Source organism: Orcinus orca, chromosome 1, assembly GCF_937001465.1.
Source record: "Orcinus orca chromosome 1, mOrcOrc1.1, whole genome shotgun sequence".
Classification (NCBI taxonomy): domain Eukaryota; kingdom Metazoa; phylum Chordata; class Mammalia; order Artiodactyla; family Delphinidae; genus Orcinus; species Orcinus orca.
Genome location: NC_064559.1, coordinates 157,216,114 through 157,238,666, shown reverse-complemented (window position 1 = coordinate 157,238,666; position 22,553 = coordinate 157,216,114). Strand labels below are relative to the sequence as shown.

The window sequence follows — 22,553 nt, the reverse complement described above, 5'->3', positions numbered from 1 at the left end:
CTGAAATTCTTAAACATTAAATTATATACATGTTACTTAATTTATTTTCTGAAGGTAATATTATTCTAAATTTTAATCACATAAATTAATATAATATTGGTGGCAGCCATTTGGGGGAGCTCATTCTACCACATGGACGCTGGTGCTGGTAAGCACCATTTGGAATCCTCCCTCTAGGTTATTAGTGCCTGACCTGGCCCTGCTGGGTCAGTGCTGGGATGCATCAGGCCAAGCAACTAAAAGGGTGGGGACACAGCCCCACTCACCAGCGGCCAGGCTGCCTTAAGACCCCTTGAGCCCATAGCCACCAGAGGGGCCAGGACCCAGTTCCACATACCAGTGCATAGGCACTAGCCCTGGGAACCCCAGGGCCCTGCATCCGGAGACCACAGGACCCAGCTCCAGCCACCAGTGGGCAGGTACCAGCCCCAAGACCCCCCTGGGCTCTGGCTCTGCCCACCAGCAAGCTGGCTCTAGCCTCTCAACCAGCCTCACACACCAGTGGGCAGGTACCAGCTCTAGGACATCCTGGGCTCCAGCCATATACACCAGTGGGCAGACGCAAGCCCCAAGACCACCACAGCCCCGCAGCCTGCCATGGCAGTACCCAGCCGACTCACCAGCAGGCCGGCACCAGCACTGAGACATCTTGGGCCCCTCAGCCAGCTTCCCCAGAAACCAGCCCCACCTACCAGGAAATCTCACAAGCTTTAGGACACCTAGGACCCTGCAGCCAACTGTGTTAGGAACCGGCCCTGCATGCCAGTGGGCTAAAACCAGCTCAAGGACACCCAGGGCCCTGTAGTTGGATATCCTGGGACCCAGCCCCACCCACCAGTAGTCGGACACCTGCTCTGGGATCCCGGGCCCTGCAGCCAGAGACCCCAGGACACAACTCTGCCTATCAGTTAGCCAGCCAAGCCCCAGAACCCAGCTTTACCTCCTGGTGGGCGGGTACTAGCCCGGGGATCCCCGGGACCCCAACCCTTCCCACCAGTGGGCAGACACCAGCCTCAGGACCACCACAGCACTGCAGCCTGCCCTGTCAGAATCTAACCAACACAACAACAGGAAGGTTAAAAGACAAAAGTAGTAAAATCATTTATATCTGAAATGTGTAGTTAAGGGACACACAAAACCAAAAGATGTAAAATATGATGTCAATAACAGTAAATGGGGGGGAGGGGAGTAAAATGCAGGGTTTTTAAAATGCATTTGAAATTAAAACAGCAAATTAAAATAATAATATAGAGATTTATACATAAAAACCTCATGGTAGCCACAAACCGAAATTCTGTAATAGATATACACAAAAGAAAGAGAAAGAAACCTAAACATAACACTAAAGATAGTCATCAAATCACAAGGGAAGAGAACAAAAGAAGAAAGGAACAAAAAAGTTACCACAAAAACAGTCCCCAAACAATTAACAAAATGGCAATAAGTACATACCTATCAATAATTACTTTAAATGTAAATGGACTAAATGCTCCAATCAAAAGACATAGAACGTGTGAATGGATACAAAAGCAAGAACTATACATATGCTGCCTACAAAAGACTCACTTCAGTTCTGAAGACACACACAGACTTAAAGTGAGGGGATGGAAAAAGGTATGCCATGTAAATGGAAATCAAAAAACAGCTGGAGTAGCAATACTTATATCAGACAAAGTAGACTTTAAGTCAAAGACTGTAACAAGAGACAAAGAAGGATATTACATAATGATCAAGAGATCAATCCAAGAAGAAAATACAGCAGTAATAAAGCAAATATTAACAGACATAAAGGGAGAAATTGACAGTAACACAATAGTACTAGGGGACTTTAACCCCTCACTTACATCATTGGTCAGATCATCCAGACGGAAAATAAGGAAACACTGGTCTTAAACAACACATTAGACAAAATGAACTTAATGGACTTCCATCCCCAAACAGCAAAATACACATTCTTTTCAAGTGCACATGGAACATGCTCCAGGACAGATCACATGCTAGGCCAAAAATAAGTCTCAGTAAATTTAAGAAAACTGAAATCATATCAAGCATCTTTTCCAACCACAACACTATGAGACTAGACATCAACTGCAAGAAAAAAATTGAAAAAAACATAAACACACATGTGGAGGCTAAACAAAATGCTGCTAAACAACCATTGTATCATTGAAATCAAAAAAGAAATTAAAAAACTCCTGAAGACAAATGAAAACACAATGATCCAAATCTATGGGATGCAGCAAAAGCAATTATAAGGAAAGTTTACTGAGATGCAAGCCTACCTCAAGGAACAAGAAAACTCTTGAACAACCTAAGCTTACACCTAAATAAACTAGAAAAAGAAGAACAAACAAAACCTAGAGTTAGCACAAGGAGAGAAATCATAAAGATCAGAACAGAAATAAATGAAGTAGAGAGACTAGGAAAAAAATAGAAATGATCAATGAAACTAAGAGCTGTTTCTTTGAAAAGGTAAACAAAATTGATAAACCTTTAGCCAGATTCAAGAGAAAAAGAGAGAGGGCCCAGATCAATAAAATCAGAAATGGCAAAGAAGTTACAACTAACACCACAGAAATAACAAAGGATCATAAGAGATTACTGTGAACAACTATATGCCAATAAAATGGACAACCTAGAAGAAATGGACAAATTCCTAGAAATGCACAGTCTCCCAAGTCTGAACAAGGAATAAATAGAAAATATGAACAGACCAATTACCAGAGCATTGAAATTGAGTCAGTAAGAAAAAATTCCCAGCAAACAAAAGTCCAGCACCAGATGTGTTCACAGGTGAATTCTACTAAACATGTAGAGAAGAGTTAACACCTGTCCTTCTCAAACTATTCTAAACAATTGCACAGGAAGGAATACTTCTGAACTCATTTTACAAGGCCAGCATCACCCTGATAACAAAACCAAACACACTACAAAAAAAGAAAATTCCAGGACAATATCACTGATGAACATAGATGCAAAAATCCTCAACAAAACATCAGCAAACTGAAATCAACAATACATTGAAAGGATCATACACCATGGTCAAGCAGGGCTTATCCCAGGGATGCAAGGATAGTTCAATAGCTGCAAATCAATCAATATGATAAACCATATTAACAAATTGAAGAATAAAAATCATGACCATCTCAATATATGCAGAAAAAGCTTTTGACAAATTCAACATCGATTTATGATTAAAACTCTCAACAAAGTAGGGACAGAGGGAACAAACCTCAAAATAGTAAAGGCCATATGATAAGCCCATAGCTAACATCATACTCGATGGTGAAAAGCTGAAAGCATTTCCTCTAAGAACAGGACCAAAACAAGGATGCCCACTCTTGCCACTTTTATCCAACATAGCACTGAATGTCCTAGCCACAGCAGTCATACAATAAAAAGAAAAGAAATCCAAATTGGAAAGAGAGAAGTAAAACTGTCACTGTCACTGCAGGTGACACACAGTACACATAGAAAATTCTAAAGATGCCACCAAAAATTCATCAGTGAATTCAGTACAGTTGCAAAATACAGTGTTAATATGCTGAAATATGTTGCATTTCTATACACTAACAATGAACTATCAGAAATTAAGAAAACGGTCCATTTACCATAACATCAAAAAAACAAAAAAACAAAAAAAAACAAACATAGAAATAAGTCTAAGGAGATTTACTCTGTACTCGGAAAACTCTAAGATACTGATGAAAGAAATTGAAGATGACGCAAATAGATGGAAAGATAATACAGTGTTCATGAATTGGAAGAAGTAATATTGCTAAAATGACCATACTACCCAAGGCAATCTACATATCTAATGCCATCATATCAAAGTACCAATAGGATTAGTCACTGAAGTAGAACAAATAATTCTAAAATTTGTATGAAAACTCAAAAGACCCCAAATAGCTAAAGCAATCTTGAGAAAGAAGAACAGATCTGGAGGTATCATGCTCCCTGACTTCAGACTATACTACAAAGCCACAGTAATCAAAACAGTATGGTACTGGCACAAAAACAGACACATAGATTAGTGGAACAGAATAGAAAGCCCAGAAGTAAGCCCAGACATTTATGGTCAATTAATCCAAGACAAAGGAGGCAAGAGTATGCAGTGGGGGAAAGGGAGTCTGTTCAAGAAATGATGCTGAGAAAAATGGACAGCTCTTGTAAAAGAATGAAGTTGGAACATTTTCTCATACCATACACAAAACTAAACTCAAAATGGATTAAAGACCTAAATGTAAGACAGCAAACCATAAAATCCTAGAAGATAACATAGGCAGAACACTCTTTGACATAAATTGTAGCAATATTTTTTTTGGATATCCCTCCTAAAGCAAAAGAAACAAAAGCAAAAATAAACAAATGGGACCTAATTAAACTTAAAAGCTTTTGCATAGAGGAGGAAACCACTGACAAAATGAAAAGACAACCTACTGAATGGCAGAAAATATTTGCAAAGGATATGACTGATAAGTGATTAATATTCAAAATATATGAACAGTTCATACAGCTCAATGTCAAAAAACCGAACAACCCAACTAAAATGGGCAGAAGACCTGAATAGACATTTTTACAAGGGAGACATACAGGTGGCCATCAGGCCCCGTGAAAAGATGCTCAACATCACTAATCATCAGAGAACTACAAATCAAACCCACAATGAAATATTACCTCACACTTGTTAGTATGACTATTATCAAAAAGAGTACAAATAACAAATGTTGTCAAGAATGTGGAGAAAGGACTCTTGGGCACTTGATGAGAATGTAAATTGGTGCAGCAGCTATGAAAAATAGTACCGAGGTTCCTCATAAAACTAAAAATAGAACTACTGTATGATCAGCAACTCAACTCCCGAGTAAATATCTAAAGAAAGTGAAAACACTAATTCAAAAAGATACATGCACACCCCAATGTTCATAGCAGCTGTTTACAATAGTCAAGATATAGAAGCAACCTAAGTGTCCATCAACAGATGAATGGATAAAAAAGAAGTGGTACTATGTACAATGGAATACCACTCAGCCATAAGAAAAGAATGAAATTTTGCCTTTTGCAACACATGGATAGACCTGTTTATAATGTATAAACATTTGAATCACTGTGATGTACACCTGAAACTAATATAATATTGTAAATCAACTATACCTCAGTAAACAATTAGGCAAAAAAATGAATTTGCATTGGTTTTTAAAAATATATAATATTACTACAGCTTTATGAATTTTTATAATGAATGTTCTAATGTTATATGTTGTAACATTTTATTGAGTGTTTTTTATATGTTAAGTATCCTTCAGTTTTAATAATATATTACTGGACTTAGTAAATTATGTGATTTGACCTTTAGTTATACAAATTGGGAAAATCGTTTAATTTTTCTGCACATTAGTTTTATATCTGTGAGATTAAAAGCCTAAACTAGATTATTTTCTTTGCGTACATATGAGATGTAAATGTTTAAAAACATCTGTTTGAGATGATAAAAAAATAAGAAAACGTATGGAGGATGATATAACCATTATATATATACTGACTCCCAAATTAGCAAATGTTTTATTGAAGTATTTTATGCTTTTAAAATGTTTTTTGTAAGGGATGGATGAAATGGGTGAAGGAAGTCAAAAAGTACAAACTTCCAGTTATAAAATAAAGAAGTACTGGGGATGTAATATATAAGGATGGTGACTCTTTGTCACAGTTAATAATACTGTGTTGCATATTTGAAAGTTGCTGAGAGAGTAGATTTTGAAAGTTCTCATCCCAAGAAAAAAGTTTTAACTATGTATGGTGACAGATGTTAACTAGAATTACTGTGGTGACTATTTCACAATATATAAAAATATCAAATCATTATGGGAGACTTCCCCGGCAGTCCAGTGGTTAAGACTCCATTCTTCCACTTGCAGGGGGTGTGGGTTCAATCCCTGTTCGCAGAACTAAGATCCCACATGTCACGTGGCTTGGCCAACAACAAAAAAAATCATTATGTTGTACACTTGAAACTAATGTTATTTGTCAATTATACTTCAATTTAAAAAGTTTTTTGAAGTAGTTTTTTGTCTTTAAAAATATTATATACATGCTAGAGCCCTAATGTAGTACTACTGAATGAATACCTCTGATAGTATGGTCAGGAATTCTGCATTTATTTTTTCTGACTTATAAAAAAATTGTAAAAAAGACATTATAGTTAAAGATGAAATTAGTTCCTACCCCTCTCTGGTTCCATTCCCTCCCTCCCTCTAATGATTAATTGTGGTAATCATAGAGCTGTTCACAGATTCTTTTTCTTTTTCTTCTGGTCATGAGGTAAGATAGTGCTTCCTTATTCCTTTTTGAAGTTACCAATGGACATGTGATTTGCTTTTCGATTAATGAAGTGCAGTGGAAATGGCATGTATCCCCTCCAGGTGGAAGATTTCAGAGCTAGCATGTGATTCACTGCTCACCCCTCCACTTGCTAAAGTGATTGAGGAAGGTTACAGAACCTCTTTAAACATAGTCCCAGAGTGACTATAATGAGCAAAGCCTCCTTCCTTCCTTCCTTCCCTCCTTCCTTCCTTCCTTTCAGCATGGGATATGCAGCATGAAAAGCAACAAGAAAAAAAAAACCCTTTTGTTAACCCATTGAAATTGTGGAGCTGTTTCTTGCCTAGGCATCCCATCTAATGCCTGAAATTTGACTATATGTAAAGTTAACAGTGTTGTACTTGGTGTTTTTAAAAACTAAATGTAAATGGCATTCTACTGTATTTTTCATTTAGCAACTTGCTTTTTTTTTTTTTTAACCTCTATTTTGTTTTTTGGATCTTTCCACATTGATACTTATAGCTCTAATTCATTGATTTAAACTACTACATATCATTCTGTCCTGTCAATTTATTACCATTGATAAATCTATTCATTACTGATAGACATTTAGGAAGCTTCAACTTTTCCAGCATTTTAAATAATGCTGCAGTGAATATGCTTTTACTTGTCTTCTAATATACATTGCAACTGTTTCTCCACAAGTGAATTACTGGGTTTGTAGGTTATGTACAACTTCAATGTTATAAATATTGACGAAGGCTTTACAGCTGGGAATGGTGCTGTTCCTACCAGTGAGGATGATAGACAGCATAATTGGTGGTTGATTAGAAGGAGTATTCAGAAGTGTTTTGTCTCAAGAGTGGAGAAAACTGACTCTAGATTAATGATGCTAAAAATTTAAAAACAAGACCAGAAAGGATCAAGCCCGTTCCTGATAACCACAACCTAGAACAAAACTCAAGGATATTTATATGAATACAAAAAATCCAGTACCCAGCAAGGTAAAAATTTACAATGTCTGGTATCCAATTAAAAATTACCAGATATGGCAAAGAAGCAGGAAAATACAACCCATAATGAGGAGAAAAACCAATCAATCAAAACTGACCTAGAATTGAAGCAGATGAATTAATGAAAATGGACATTAAAACAGTTTTTATAACTGTGTTTCATATGTACAAGAATTTATAGTAAAAATTGAACATATTAAATAGAGGATGGAAGATATTAAAATATACTTAACTCACACTTTTAGTGGTGAAAACTACAATGTCCAGGATGAAAAATGGGATGGCTGGATGGGATTAACTAGCAGAGTGGACATTGTAGAGGAACAGATTAGTGAATGTGAATACATGGAAACAACAAAAATGAAGCAGAGGAAAAAAAGACTATAACACATGAACAGAGTATCAGTCAACTTTGGGCCAACTTCAAGAGGTCCTAATGGTGGAGTAATGGAGTCTCTGTAAGAGAGAGCAAGTAGTACAGTAAAAATATTTAAAGAATTAATGGCTGAATTTTTTCCAAATTTGATGAAAACTCTAAACCCAGAGATCCCCAAAGTGTAACCAACCTCAAGCACAAAAACACGAAAAAAACTACAATAAGGTACATTTGTAATCAAATTGTTTGCAATTAGTAATAAAGAGAAAAATCTTAAAAACAGTGCCCCCCCAAAAAGGGCATATTATTTAGATGGAAAAAATAACGATGATCCATGTTTATTGGAAACAATGCAAATGAGAAGACCATGGGGCAACACATTTTCTTTCTTTGCTGAAAGAAAAAAAAGATCACCATAAAATTATTAAGACATTAATGAAAGGAATTGAAGACAAATGGAAGGTATTCCATGGTCATGGGTTGGAAGAATTAATATTGTTAAAATGTCCACACTACTGAAAGCAATCTGCAGATTCAGTGCAATCCCATCAAGCATTCCATTGGCATTTTTCATAAAGACTTGAATATAAGACCTGAAATCATAAAACTCCTAGAAGAAAACATAGGCAGTAAGCTTCTTCCTATCAGTCTTGGTGACGATTTTTTGGATTTGACACTAAAGCAAAGGCGACAAAAGTAAAAATATACAGGTGGGACTACATCAAACTAAAAAGCTTCTGCACAGCAAGGAAAACCATTAAAATGAAAAGGCAGCCTACTTAATAGGAGAAAATATTTGCAAATCGTATATCTGATAAGGGGCTAATATCCATAATATATAAAGAACTCATACAACTCAATAGCAAAAGAACAAACAGTCTGATTAAAAACCTGGCAGAGGCGGGGCTTCCCTGGTGGCGCAGTGGTTGAGAGTCCGCCTGCGATGCAGGGGACGTGGGTTCGTGTCCCGGTCCGGGAAGACCCCACATGCCGCGGAGCGGCTAGGCCCGTGAGCCATGGACGCTGAGCTTGCGCGTCCGGAGCCTGTGCTCCGCAACGGGAGAGGCCACAACAGTGAGAGGCCCAAGTACCGGAAAAAAACAAAACAAAACAAAAACCTGGCAGAGGGGCTTCCCTGGTGGCGCAGTGGTTGAGAGTCTGCCTGCCATGCAGGGGACATGGATTCGTGCCCCGGTCCGGGAAGATCCCACATGCTGCGGAGCGGCTGGGCCCGTGAGCCATGGCTGCTGAGCCTGCACGTCTGGAGGCTGTGCTCCGCAACAGAAGAGGCCACAACAGTGAGAGGCCCGTGTACCACAAAAAACAAAAAAACAAAAAAAAACCTGGCAGAGGATCTGAATAGACATTTTTCCAGATTAGGCGTATAGATGGCCAACAGATACATGGAGAGGTGTTCAGTATCACTAATCATCAGGGAAATGCAAATCAAAACCACAATTATATATCACCTCACACCTGTTAGAATAGCTATTATCAAGACAACAAGAACTTAGTGCTGGAGAGGATATGGAGAAAAGGAAACTCTTGTGCATTGTTAGTGGGAATGGAAATTGGTGCAACCACTGGAAAACAGTATGGAGATCCCTCAGAAAATTAAAAATGGAATTACCGTTTGTCCAGCAATTCCACTTTGGGCTATTTAACCTGAAGAAAACGAAAACAGTAACTCAAAAAGATATATGCACCCCCATGCTCATTGCAGTATTATTTACCATAGTCAAGACATGGAAACAACCTAAGTGATTGCTGATGGATGAATGGATAAGGAAGATGTGGTGTATATAGACAATGGAATATTATTTAGCCTTAAAAAAGAATGAAATCTTGCCATTTGTGACAAGATGAATGGACCTTGAGAGCATTATGCTAAGTGAAATAAGTCAGACAGAGAAAGACAAATACTGTAGGACCTCACTTATAGGTGAAATCTAAAAAAACCAAAAAACGTGAGCTCATAGATACAGAGAACAATTGGTGGTTGCCAGAGGCTAGGGATAGGGGTTGGCGAAATGGGTGAAGGGAGTCAAAAGGTATAAATTTCCGTATAAAATAAGTCATGGGGATGTAATGTATAGCATGGTTACTATAGTTTGTTTGTTTGTTTGTTTGATTTGACCGTACCGGGTCTTAGTTGCGGCACATGGGATCTTCATTGCTGCATGCGGGATCTTTAGTTGCGGCATGTGGGCTCTTAGTTTCGGCATGCAGGTTCTTAGTTGCAGCATGCTTGCAGGATCTAGTTCCCTGACCAGGGATCAAACCCAGTCCCCCTGCATTGGGAGCACAGAGTCTTACCCACTGGACCACCAGGGAAGTTCCCAGCATGGTTGCTATAATTAATAATACTATAGTGCATATTTGAAAGTTGTGAAGAAAGTAGATCTTAAAAATTCTTATCCACCACCCCGCCCCACAAATTTTTGTAACTATGTATGGTGATGGATGTTAACTAGAATTATGGTGGTGATTATTTCACAGTATATACAAATATTGGATTAATTGTACGCCTGAAACTAATATAATGTTATGTCATTTATACCTCAAAAAATCCCACAGAATTATTTACCCACCAAAAAATATCCTTTAAAAATGAGCGTGAAGAAAGATGTTTTTCAATCATATAAAAGCTGAAAGAATTCATCACCATCAGACCTGCATTATAAGAAGTATTTAAAGAAGTCCTTTAATAAAGCATGGAGAAAATGATGCTGGATGGGAATCTGCATCTACACAAAAAAGTGCAGAGTACCAGATGTTGTCTTTATGTGTGTAAAGACTGTTTTATTAATATTCAGATCTCTAAAAGATAATTGTTTAAAGTGAAAATAATAACTATATTGTAGAGGTTATAACACATGTAGGAATAAAATGCATGGCAACAATACAAAGGTTGGGAGAGGAGGAATGGAAGTACACTGTTGTAAAGTTTTTAAATTATACAGAAAGAGACCAGTATCACTTCATGGTAACTGTTAAGTTAAAGATGTATACTACAAAGCCAAAATCACCCACTAGAATAATACAACGAAGAAACTCAGTAATTGTATTAAATGACATTGCCTTGGATTTCAGGAGCTATGGTGGTGTTTGAAGAAACAGATAATAATTAGTAGATTAATAAAGGATGGCTACAGTTATAAACTGTGACCTTAAAACCAGAGCTCTCTGTTATAAATAAGAAGAAATAATTGTATTAAAATAGGATACATTAAGGAAAGAAGTTTTTGCATGCTTGCCATCAAATTTGTCCCAATAATAAATTAACTAGTGGAGCAAGCAATGGCAAAAGGATAAATAAAATTGTGACTTGTGAAAGGATTGGGACCAATCGTCGAATATTAAAATTTTGGTAGGAAAATGGAAACAGAACTAATCTCCAAATCCCTTATACCCTTTTCTCTGTAGAGTGACATCTTTCACTTCCACAGAGTCAATGTGAGAAAATTGGACATTTTTTTTAGAGAATTTATGGCCTTGCAGAGAAATGGAAGAAGCTATAGAAGAGAACCAGTGACCTCTTTTTCCTACTGCCTGGACTTTCAAATTTGCTTCATTATGTTATCTAAATTCTACCATTAAATGTCTTACTTGGGTTGAGCAAATGCAGATACCTAAGGGAAGGAAAATAAGAAGTTGTCAGTTTTAAAATGTACTAGTTAATCTATGCATGTATACATTCATCCATTCAGTTGACACTTATAGATCCTCTACTGTGTGCCTGACACTATGGTAGCTGATGGAGATATATTCATTAGCAATTTAGGGAGCTCACAGTTGATAGGATAGCAGGCATCTAAACAAATAGATTATAATGAAGTGTGATGTGTGCAATAATCCATTCAATGTTCAAAATACAGAGGTGTAATAAAACAAGGGTTAACTCTAACTGGAAGAGAACATCAGGGAATGCTTCCTGGAGATCCTGATGCGTTAACCTCTGGGCTGGATTTGAAAGCCAGCTAAAAGGTTTGAGTGGCTGAAGATATTGGGAGACATCTCGTAGGCAGGGGAATTAACATGCGTAACATAGAGATGCTTGAAACAAGTTGCAGTCTAGGGAGCTACGAACAACTCAGTGTCATTAGAGGATAAAGAAATGTGGTGGGGAAGGGAAGTGTGGCAGTTACTGAGGCTGGCGTCAGATCAAAAGGGCCTGGTAGGCAACCTGGGTAAACTTACATATTCTAATTCTTTTTTGGGTTCGTTTGAATTTTTTACACACTCAAGCGTGTCTTTCACACAGGCTTTATTTCTCTCCTCTTAACCCTTGTGTCTTTTACTTCTTGCATTTGTCCTACTGCACTGGCAGAGACCTTCATTCCATGTTAATAAAACTAGTGAGACAAGAACCCTTACCTTATTCCCTATCTCAGAGTAAATGGTTTTGGCTTTCACCGTTAATGTTGATGTAGGTTCCTTATAGACATTCTTTAACAGATAAAGGATGTTTCCTACTTTTCCACTGATTGCCAAGAATTTTTATCCTGCATGGACTTTGAATTTTATCACATATCTTTTCTTACATCTACTAAGATACTCTGTGATTTTTCTTTTCTTTGCTGGTAATGTGGCAACTTATATTGATTGCTATTTTATTTATTCATTTATTTATTTTTACATCGTTGTTGGAGTGTGGTTGCTTTGCAGTGTTGTGTTGGTTTCTGCTGTGTGACAGGGTAAATCGGCTGTGTGTGCGCACGTGTCCCCATATACCCTTGATTGCTATTTTAAAATAAAACTAATTTTGCATTCCTGAAATAAACCAAACTTGATCATGGTAAAAAAAAAAAAAAAAAAAGTGGCCTGGTAGGACATGATAACTGCGCTGAGGCTTGGCTTCATTGGTGATACCAAATGATTGCATTTTAGGCAGTAAACAGGCACAATTAAACTTTTGTTTTTGAGAGATCGCTTTATTGTCATTGTGGAAAAAGAAGAAAAGCTAGAAGAATGAAGAAAAGAGGATGGATCTATTTGGAGGGTAGAATTTGAGGATTCCTTTTTTGTGGGCGTTAAAGGAGATGGGGTCTAGGGTAACTCCCAGGTTTCTGATTTGTGAGTTGTGATGCTAGCAACTGAAATAGAGAATAAAGGAAGCTGAACAATGTTGGGATTTTAGGGGAATGGCAGGGAGAGGATGAAGACTGTGAGTTATGTTTGGTTGTGTGTGAATCAGTACGTGGATATATGTGGAACTGAGGACTAGAAACAGATTTAAGAGTTAACAGGGTATAGGAGGCTTTCTACGAGCCCCCAGACTAGCCGTTTTGCTCTGTTTAATTGCTTCCGTAGCCCTCACACTTCCTCTTTGATAACATTACACTTGTAACTCTCTGTCAAATCTCTATCATCCTCTATTGGATTGTGAGGTCCTTGTTGAAAGGGATCTTATTTGTTTTGTTCACCAACTCCTTTCCAGTGCCCAACACAGTACCTGGTACATGAGACTGAATAAATGGGCATGGACATGAGTGCCCAGGGGAAGAGGGCATAGAGAAGAGAGGTTGATGGCTCAGGGCTGCTGGGTACAGTCATATGGCTCTGACTGTGTGTGACTCTGCCAAGAAGCAACCTTAAGGATTACCACCTTACATACGTGTATACAATGGAATATTACTCAGCCATTAAAAGGAACAAAACTGGGTCATTTGTAGAGACGTGGATGGACCTAGAGACTGTCATACAGAGTGAAGTAAGTCAGAAAGAGAAAAACAAGTATCGTATATTAACGCATATATGTGGAATCTAGAAAAATGGTACAGATGAACAGGTTTGCAGGGCAGAAATAGACACAGATGTAGAGAACAAACGTATGGACACCAAGGGGGTAAAGTGGGAGGGGTAAAGTGGGATGAATTGGGAAATTGGGATTGACATATATACACTAATATGTATAAAATAGATAACTAATAAGAACCTGCTGTGTAGCACAGGGAACTCCACTTCGCTGTACAGTAGAAACTAACACAACATTGTAAAACAACTATACCCCAATAAAAAAAGAAAGGATTACCACCTTACAGGTGTGAGTGGAGAAAAATCTTGCAAAGGAAATGGAAGAAGGAGCGCTTGGACAGCTATGAAGAAAATCAGGAAGGACTTTATCAAGGAAGTTAAGGAAGGGAATTGTTAACAGTTTCAAATACCCAGAGAATTCAAATCAAACATGAGCTGATGAGCTTATGAGCTGGTATAGGAACATAACCAGTATTTACAAATTGTTGTTGGCTTGTTTGCTGGTTTTAGCAAAATATCATTAAATGGTATTCTGTGTCAGCATAAGGGAAGAAAGGCATAAAATCAAAGTAACTCAAGTTCTTTAAAAGGGGTTATTGGAAACCAAGAGATATTCTCTCAATAAGTGCAGCAAAGCCATTTTTCCCCCTTAGTGTTGGAAGAGTTATAGCTATTCCTTTGTAAGTAGTTTCCTTGTATGTGGAGATCATGTTAAGTGAAAAATGTGTTTCTTTAAATGTTAAAGTGTGGTGAGATGCTCAGTCTGAGAGCTGCGTGGGCACTAAGACCTGCTGAGGGAAGAGCAGATTGAGTGAAATGACAGGATCGTCCACACTGTTTAAATTCTTCTTTCTCTCTTGCTTTGTACATATTTGCCATGTTGTTATCATTGAATTTGGGTAAGTTAGTTGCTCATATGGAGCAACTCCACTGTGTGTTCCAGAGCGGGAGAGAAGAGGGAGAGGTAGGAAGGTTGAGAGAGCAGTGTGTTTGTAGTTTGTGGTTTGCCCTGTGTTGTTTCTTTTATTTGGGGTTTAAAATTTTTCTTATAATATTGCTCAAAAATCTTATCAGATACGCATGTCTGTGTGATATTTCATTGATTTAGAACTTTGTAATTGTATCATGTTTTAGATTTTACAGATTGTCATGTGTATTGTTGCTTAATGCTGGAACAGCTCCATTAGGTAGACAGGACAGATTTTTTAATTTTGGCGGGGGGTTGTTTTACCAAAGATTCAAAGTTAAACTACTTGTCAATATCATAATAATCCTGTGATCTTTTCATACCATATTGTTCATCCAAAAAGCATACCAAATTGTGTGTGTGTGTTTGTTGTTTCAATGTAATTAATTTTATTTTAAGGAAACATATACATGAATTGGAGAATTGTCTTCCTCTGGGCATTTTGGTGTCTTTTTGCTCTGCCTTTGTTTTTTAGGTTCTTGTTATCAAATAGGGTCTTTTAGAACTCTCTGAGAAGAAATAAAAGTTCATAAAATTTTGCATCACGTGTTAACTGAGGAAAAATATCAAGTCTGTATGTAGTTTGAAAAGATTACCCACCCCACCCCACCCCCAGAATATTGTGGTATCTTAGAGTGGAGCTCCTAATATAATTTGTATACTGTTTGAGTTACTGGTCATGCAATTAGTTAAGTGAGGGTGTCAGCATTTAAAAATAATGAAATAGAATAGAAAATATGAGTGCATTGCACATGATAGAAGTGTTATCTCCTGATACTTTTGTTTCGGAAATATATATATGTATGCATGTACTGAGGCACAGGTATAAAATGTATTTCCTTACTGTGGGTCATGGTCAGAAAAGCTTGTAAACACTGGCTCAGAAAACTCTCGTTCATTTTATCTTCTTCCAGCTTTTGTTACATTATTGAATGGAGAACAAGCCCAGAATGCAATTCAGATATTTCATCAATATTCATTTCGAGGAAAAGACTTAATAGTCCAGCTCCAGCCAACAGATGCTTTGCTATGTATTACCAACTTGCCCACTTCTTTTACGTTAGAAGAGTTTGAAGAACTTGTTCGTGCTTATGGAAATGTCGAGAGATGTTTTCTGGTCTACAGTGAAGTTACTGGCCATTCCAAAGGCTATGGATTTGTGGAATACATGAAAAAGGACTTTGCTGCAAAGGCTAGATTGGAGCTATTGGGTAAACAGTTGGGAGCATCAGCTGTCTTTGCACAGTGGATGGATGTTAATCTCTTGGCCGCAGAGCTCATTCATTCTAAGTGCCTTTGTATAGATAAACTCCCTAGTGACTACAGGGATTCAGAGGAGCTGTTGCAGTTTTTTTCCAGTATCCATAAACCTGTGTTTTGCCAGGTATGTATTTTTAAGTCATCATTTGCAATATTTAAAAATATCTGCATATGTATCTGCATGCACTCACGTATTTATTATACCTATGTAAATATCACAATGGATAATCTAATTCTAATTGAGTCTGTAATGAACACTTTAATATTATGGTAAATTTTATTTATTTATTTATTTTGGTAAATTTTATTTTTATTTATTTTTGTATTTATTTTTGAATTTTATTTTTTTATATAGCAGGTTCTTATTAGTTATCCATTTTATACATATTAGTGTATATATGTCAATCCCAATCTCCCAATTCATATGATGGTAAATTTTAAATCAGTCCCTTTTGCTGATGGGCCAAACTATATTGTCTTTATATAATTATGTCTTAGCAAACCCATCACTTAACACATCCACCTTCTCATTCCATCCACTCTTGAACCATTCATGCATTGATCCCTTTATCCATCCACATTTTGTTTATCACCTTCTCAGTGCCAGACACTATATTGCTAAATGTCGGAAATGTAGAGAATAGAAAGATACTCTCTTAATACCGCACAAGTTTGTGGAAGAGACTGACAAGTAAGCAGATAATTGTAAATCCTGTATGAAGACTGATACAATGGAAAATAGAAAAGTGTTATGAGGTGTAAAAAGAATGCCTTATTCTACCTTAATGGGGTCATGGTAAGTGAGACATTTAGAGAAGATCCTGAAAACTGACAACACTGGTAAGAATTTTCAAGCACTTTGAGTAAAATTAAATATGTTCTACTAAATAGGCAAAAATATATACTGTATACAACTGAGAGGTTATCTAGTCTAGCTTTCCATCTGGTAAAAAAAAAAAGTTACAATAATTGTGAGTGATCATTTAGCTTCTGTTAAAATATTTCAAAATAATGGAAAATTCACTAGATCACAAGTCAGGCCATTACATATTTAAATGGCTCTCATACTGAATGTAAATATTCTTTAAAACTGCTGACGCTATGGAATTAAAATGACTTTGTCTTTTGAAAGACTTAAAATGATAGTGTCATTTATTTGGCATGAAGGTTATAATGAACCAGGAATAATAAAAATATTTTAGAAGTTTTCAAAAGGTTAATAAAGCCACTTTACAATGCCTTTATCAGTAGATCTGTTAAACTCAGGCTCTCTCGCTTGGTAGGTTGACACAGACTGTATGGAAGACACAGTCTTCTTACCTCGTGGTCAGAAGGGATCAGATTACAAATCTGATTTTAAGATTTGGTTTGGTTAAAAGGAATGAGGTTGTAGGAGAAATGTTTGGAAGAGGTAGATATTTTTCCTTTCTCCCATGCGAATGGAAGAAGTTTTATGGAGGAAAAAAATATTTGAGGGCAGTTTTAAAAGGAAGGAAGAATGTGAAGAAAAAATGGAAATTCGGTCTACTACACAAAAAGCTTCAAAAATAAGAAAAGAAACTAAAAAGGACTGGAAAATGATTTAATTGTAGTATCAATTTATGGGATGCCAAATTCAAATAGAAGTATTGTAGATGTGTCTTCTTAAAGACATACGAAGCTGAATTTTACCACATTTATCACTTTATAGCATCAGTGTGTTTAAGATGATTCAGACATGTTCAACACTTAGAAATTTTTAGTGTCTTATTTTGTTCTTACTTTTGCTCTAGAAACTTTTTAGTGTCTTATTTTGTTCTTACTTTTGCTCTTTGTACCAGTCTTTACAGATCCAGGACTTTAGTATCTTCTTTTACACTCTTACAGGTGGGTGACTGGAAATAAATTGAGTTCTGCATTGCAGGAGTTTATTTAGGGCACATTCAGAAAAAGGTTGTGTCCTGAATATGGTATTTTAAACAAACCTGGGGCACAGTTTTCCTAAATAAGGTTTGCTTTGGTATACTTGACCAAATTCCTGGGATCTGCCTAAAATATTGAAATAACCTTTGAATGTGGTTCCTTCTACCTTTCTTCTCTTGATAATGCAAATGTTATTTTACATAGATATATGATCCAGTAATTGTTCAGCATGTTTCATCGTCTGCGTATCTGGTGACTTTATTTTAAAGAAAGTTTTAATTATTGTGTCCCATATTTTTCTATAAATTATCAGTTATATATATAGCTTAATATATAGGGACTATTATCATTTGAACATTGACTTTTAAAATAAATCAGAGATTCAAAGAAGTAAAAAGAAACCGGACAGAATCTTACTTTTCCCATCTTCTAGAAGGACTGCATCTACCCAGCTAGTAAACTTTTATTTTCAGAAGGAAAGAATACATTATTTTCACCAGTATCATGCTCTGAGACATTTGTCCTTGAATTTTTAGATGATATACTTGTAAATAAGTATTTCTAGCTAAATATTAGAATTCCCTTTTTAATAAATGTATCACATCAGCTTGCACAGGATGAAGGTAGTTATGTTGGTGGCTTTGCGGTGGTTGAATATAGCACTGCAGAGCACGCTGAAGAGGTTCAACAAGCAGCTGATGGTATGACCATCAAGGGAAGCAAAGTTCAAGTTTCCTTCTGTGCCCCGGGAGCACCAGGGCGAAGTACATTAGCGGCATTGATAGCAGCTCAACGCGTGGTAAGTTTGTTCTTTTTTTAGGATATAAAAAAATTCAAGTAGTATTTTAATCTATCCAAACTAGTCAGTCATTGATTGGACCTTCATTATATTTTTATTATGTAAAGATACCCTTCTTTTTTTTTTGACTGGCTAAATGGTACCTCTGCCAGATCAAGCCAGCAGTCAATACAAAAGAAGAAACTGTGTTTCATAACGTGTATTCATCTCAAGAAAAAATTTTGAGGAAATTTCATTTATTCAGTAAATGTTTTGAGTTCCTGTTCTGTAAGTTTTGCGTGCAAGGTGCCCCCTTTTTCAGTGTTCATAAGTATCCGTAGTAGAAGTCGTGGGAGGTGGAGCCTCATTTTTGTGCACGTGGCATGGTTGCTGAGTTTCCAATTCTGAATACATCTAGTCACCCACTTTTGCAGGTGGTACACCCTGTCCTCTTGGAGAAAAAGAAACAACTAGGTGGCGTGGTGGCCTTACAAATGTCTGACGTTTGTTTATAGCTGATCCCCCAGCAAAACTATCTCTCATCAGCCACTCTTTTCCATTTTCTACAGTGACTCTCTCAAATCCTCACTCTTTTCCTGTCTCTGTCCTTCTTTCTATCCGATGATCGTGGCTCCTACTTTATAGAAATATAAAGGCCATGTGCTGGACTCATTCGTTCAACTTTTCTCACACTCCCCCAGAAAAAGTGCCCCCATTTTTTCTCTTAAATAGCATTCATTCCATAAATACTTTTTGGGTACCCACTGCATGCTAGGTATGTTAGAGATGTTTAGGATTCATCAGTGAACAAAACAAAGATCCCTGTTCTCTCGGAGAGAGGGCTGTGCCTCCTCCTGCCAAAGCAGGGGCTCATGCCCGTGTCCCCCATCCTCAAGGATCTTCATCCTCACCTTTCTCCTTACTTTCACTTGTTCACTAGCTCTATCCCATCTGCCTATAAATACGCTCAAATCGTTTCCTTTAAAAATCTTCTCTAAATACGAGCCTTTGTAATACTTTTCCCTCACAGCTGGAGCTTCTTGAACAATCAGGTCCCACTCGTCACTTTTTCTTCTTTTCTCATTTCCCTCTCAGTCCAATGCAATCTCGTTTCTGCCGTCACTATTCAGGTGAATCTGTTCTCTTTAAGATTAACAGGAATTTCTTAATATTCAGTCGAAAAGATACTTTTCAGTCTTTCTTTGCCTGGTTTCTTTGGAACATTTAAAACCAACCTCCTGGGACTTCCCTGGTGGTCCAGTGGTAAAGAATCCGCCTTCCAATGCAGGGGCCGTGGCTTCGATCCCTGGTCTGGGAACTAAGATCCCATATGCCGTGGGGCAACTAAGCCCACGCGCCACAACTACTGAGCTCGCGCGCCTCAACGAGCGAGCCCGCGTGCCACAAACTACAGAGCCCACTTGCCCTGGAGCCCGCGCGCCACAACTAGAGAGAAAAGTAGTGAAAGATCCTGCATGCCTCAACGAAGATCCCGTGTGCCGCAACTAAGACCCAACGCAGCTAAGAAAATAAAAAATAAGGAAAATAAATAAAATAAATATTAAAAAAAAAATAAGACCAACCGCCTACTACCTTGAATTCTGCCTACCGTTTGTTTCCTACCTGTCTAACCGTCCCACCCCTTTCTTCTCTTTCCCGAAGGGCTGCTATCAGTAGGCTTCTGTATTTGGCCTCCTCACTTTCTTCCTCTTCAGCACTCCAGTGGTTTTAGTTATTGCCTATCAGTGATGATTTTTCCAAGCATATATTTTTGGACTCAATTGCTCTAAGCACTAAATCTGTACTTCCAAATGATATTTAAACAGCCCCTTTTTATGTTATATAAATAGTTCAATTTCAACATTTCCAAAAGAAAACTATTTTTCTCTGGGACCTGCTTTTCTGTGTTCTGTAATATCTGTGTATGGCATCAGTTCGTTCAAACTAGAACTGTCTGAATTAAAAACTCAGTTAATCATGATTGGTCTTCTTCACCTATTCCCTAGATCAGGATGTCGAGAATATTAGCAAATCCTTTCAGTTCCACCTCCTGGTAACTATTAAGTCCTTGAGACTTGTCAGCATCTTTGTCACTTTACTCAGGATCTCATTTTTCTCACCTTGATGGTTCGAATAACCTGCTATGTGGTTGCCATGTCGTTCATCTTCCCCATTCTAACCCATCTTCCACGGTGCCACAAGAGTGATCTTTCTCGTCCTCAAACCAGATTATGTCATTCTCTTGCTTAATATTCTTTAATGCGTGCATAAGTTCAGTTCCTTACCATGGCATACAGGGCCCTTCGTGATTAGGTATTAGTAACAGTGAGGAATCTTAAATTTTTCTCAGTCTTAAAAGTAATGTGCTGCATTGAGTTTTTTTTTCTGTAGGTTCTTGGTACATATCCTTTATCAAGTTTTCTGATTTAAAAAAAATCATAAGTAGGTATTGATGTTTATCAGAGTATTTCTGCAACTATTGCGATAATTTTATGTGATTTCTCCCTAAGTTCATTAATGTGCTGAATCCAATTGATAGGTTTTTCTAATATTACACTATCCTTATGTTGTAAATCCTAATTGATAATGATTTTTTTCCTATGCATTGTTTGATTTTATTGGATAATGTTTTATTTGGTATATGTGCAAATGTGCTCATAAGTGAAAATGCTTAAATTTTTGGGTACCATTTTTACTTAATTTTGGAATCAAGAGAACATTGACCTCATTAAATGATTTACATATTTTTCTCCCCCTTCTCCTTTTCTTTCCATTTCATGGATCAATTTGTATAAAATCGGGGTCATCCGTTCTTTGAAAGTTTGAGAGATCTCAATCTATGAAACCGTGTAGACTTACTCCTTGAGCCTCTTCCAGAAGGAAATCATTGATTACCACTTAAGTTTCTTCTGTGGATATTAGGTTTATTAGTTTTATTTTTCTCTGTGTGCTATATGTGGCATTTGATTACATTCTACAAATTTATCCACTTTGAGTTTTTAAATTTATTGGCACATAGCTATTTATAAAATTTTATTTAAAATTGTCATGTCTAGTCTCCTCTTTTTATCGTATATTTTATTTATTTGCATTTCCTTTTTTTGCCTTGATCAGTCTTGCAAACTATTTATTTTGCCTTTTAAAGAAACAGCTTTTGTTTTGTTCATTATTTCTCTTTTTTCTATCTTTCGCTTATTCTTGCCCTATCTTTATAACCTCCTTGCTTCTTTCTTCTTTGGATTTACTCTTCCCACCCCCTACCCCCACCCATCTTTAATGTTATCCGTGGTTAGCTCCTCTGTTTTCAACCTAGACTGTTTTCTGATGAACATAGTTAAAGTAAGCTTACTTCTATAACTAATGCTATACCTATGTGTCATAAATTTTATATTATGAATGTTTCAAATTTTTGTTATGATTTCCTTTTAGCTTAATTATTAGTTTTTTCTTCCAGTTTATACACACCTAGGAATTTTTAAAAGCTATTCTTCTGATATAGATTTCTTTTGAGATGTAATTGATATACAGCATTATGTTAGATTTCAAGTGTACAACTAATGATTCAGTATTTGTATATATTGTGAAATGATCACCACAGTAAGTCTAGTTAACATCTGTCACCACACAGAATCACAGAATTTTTTTTTCTTGTGATGAGAACTTTTAAGATCTACTCTCTTGGCAACCTTCAAATATGAAGTAGAGTATTATGAACTGTAGTCATAGTCACTGTGCAGTACATTACATTCTCATGACTTATTTCTCTTATAACTGGAAGTATGTACTTTTTAACCCCTGTTACCATTTCACTCACCCTCCACCCCCTCCCTCTGGGAAACATCAGTCTGTTCTCTGTATCTATGGTTTTGGTTCTGGTTTTGGTTTTAGATTCCACACATAAGTGAGATCATACAGTATCCATTTTTCTCTGCCTGACTTATTTCACTTAGCATAATACCCTCAAGGTCCATCCATGTAACTACAAATGGCAAAATTTCGTTCTTTTTTATGGCTGAATAATATTCCATTGTCTATATATATACACACCACATTATCTTTATCTGTTCATCCATCTTTGGAAACTTAGGTTGTTTTCATATCTTAGCTATTATAAATAATGCTGCAATGAACATGGGGTCCATATATCTTTTTGAGTTAGTGTTTTTTGTTTTCTGTGGAGAA

The 22,553-nt window shown here is 36.9% G+C and overlaps 1 protein-coding gene across 6 annotated transcripts in view; it reads left to right on the top strand.

The window, feature by feature from the left end:
- RAVER2 (ribonucleoprotein, PTB binding 2) overlaps positions 1–22,553 on the top strand; it is a 106,350-nt gene that overhangs the window by 20,776 nt on the left and 63,021 nt on the right. For all 6 annotated transcript variants that reach the window (XM_033408983.2, XM_033408982.2, XM_004281617.3 and 3 more), the window contains exons 3-4: positions 15,346–15,815; positions 18,201–18,392. In XM_033408983.2, the coding sequence (XP_033264874.1) occupies positions 15,346–15,815; positions 18,201–18,392 (662 nt within the window). The remainder of the gene's footprint in view (positions 1–15,345; positions 15,816–18,200; positions 18,393–22,553) is intronic.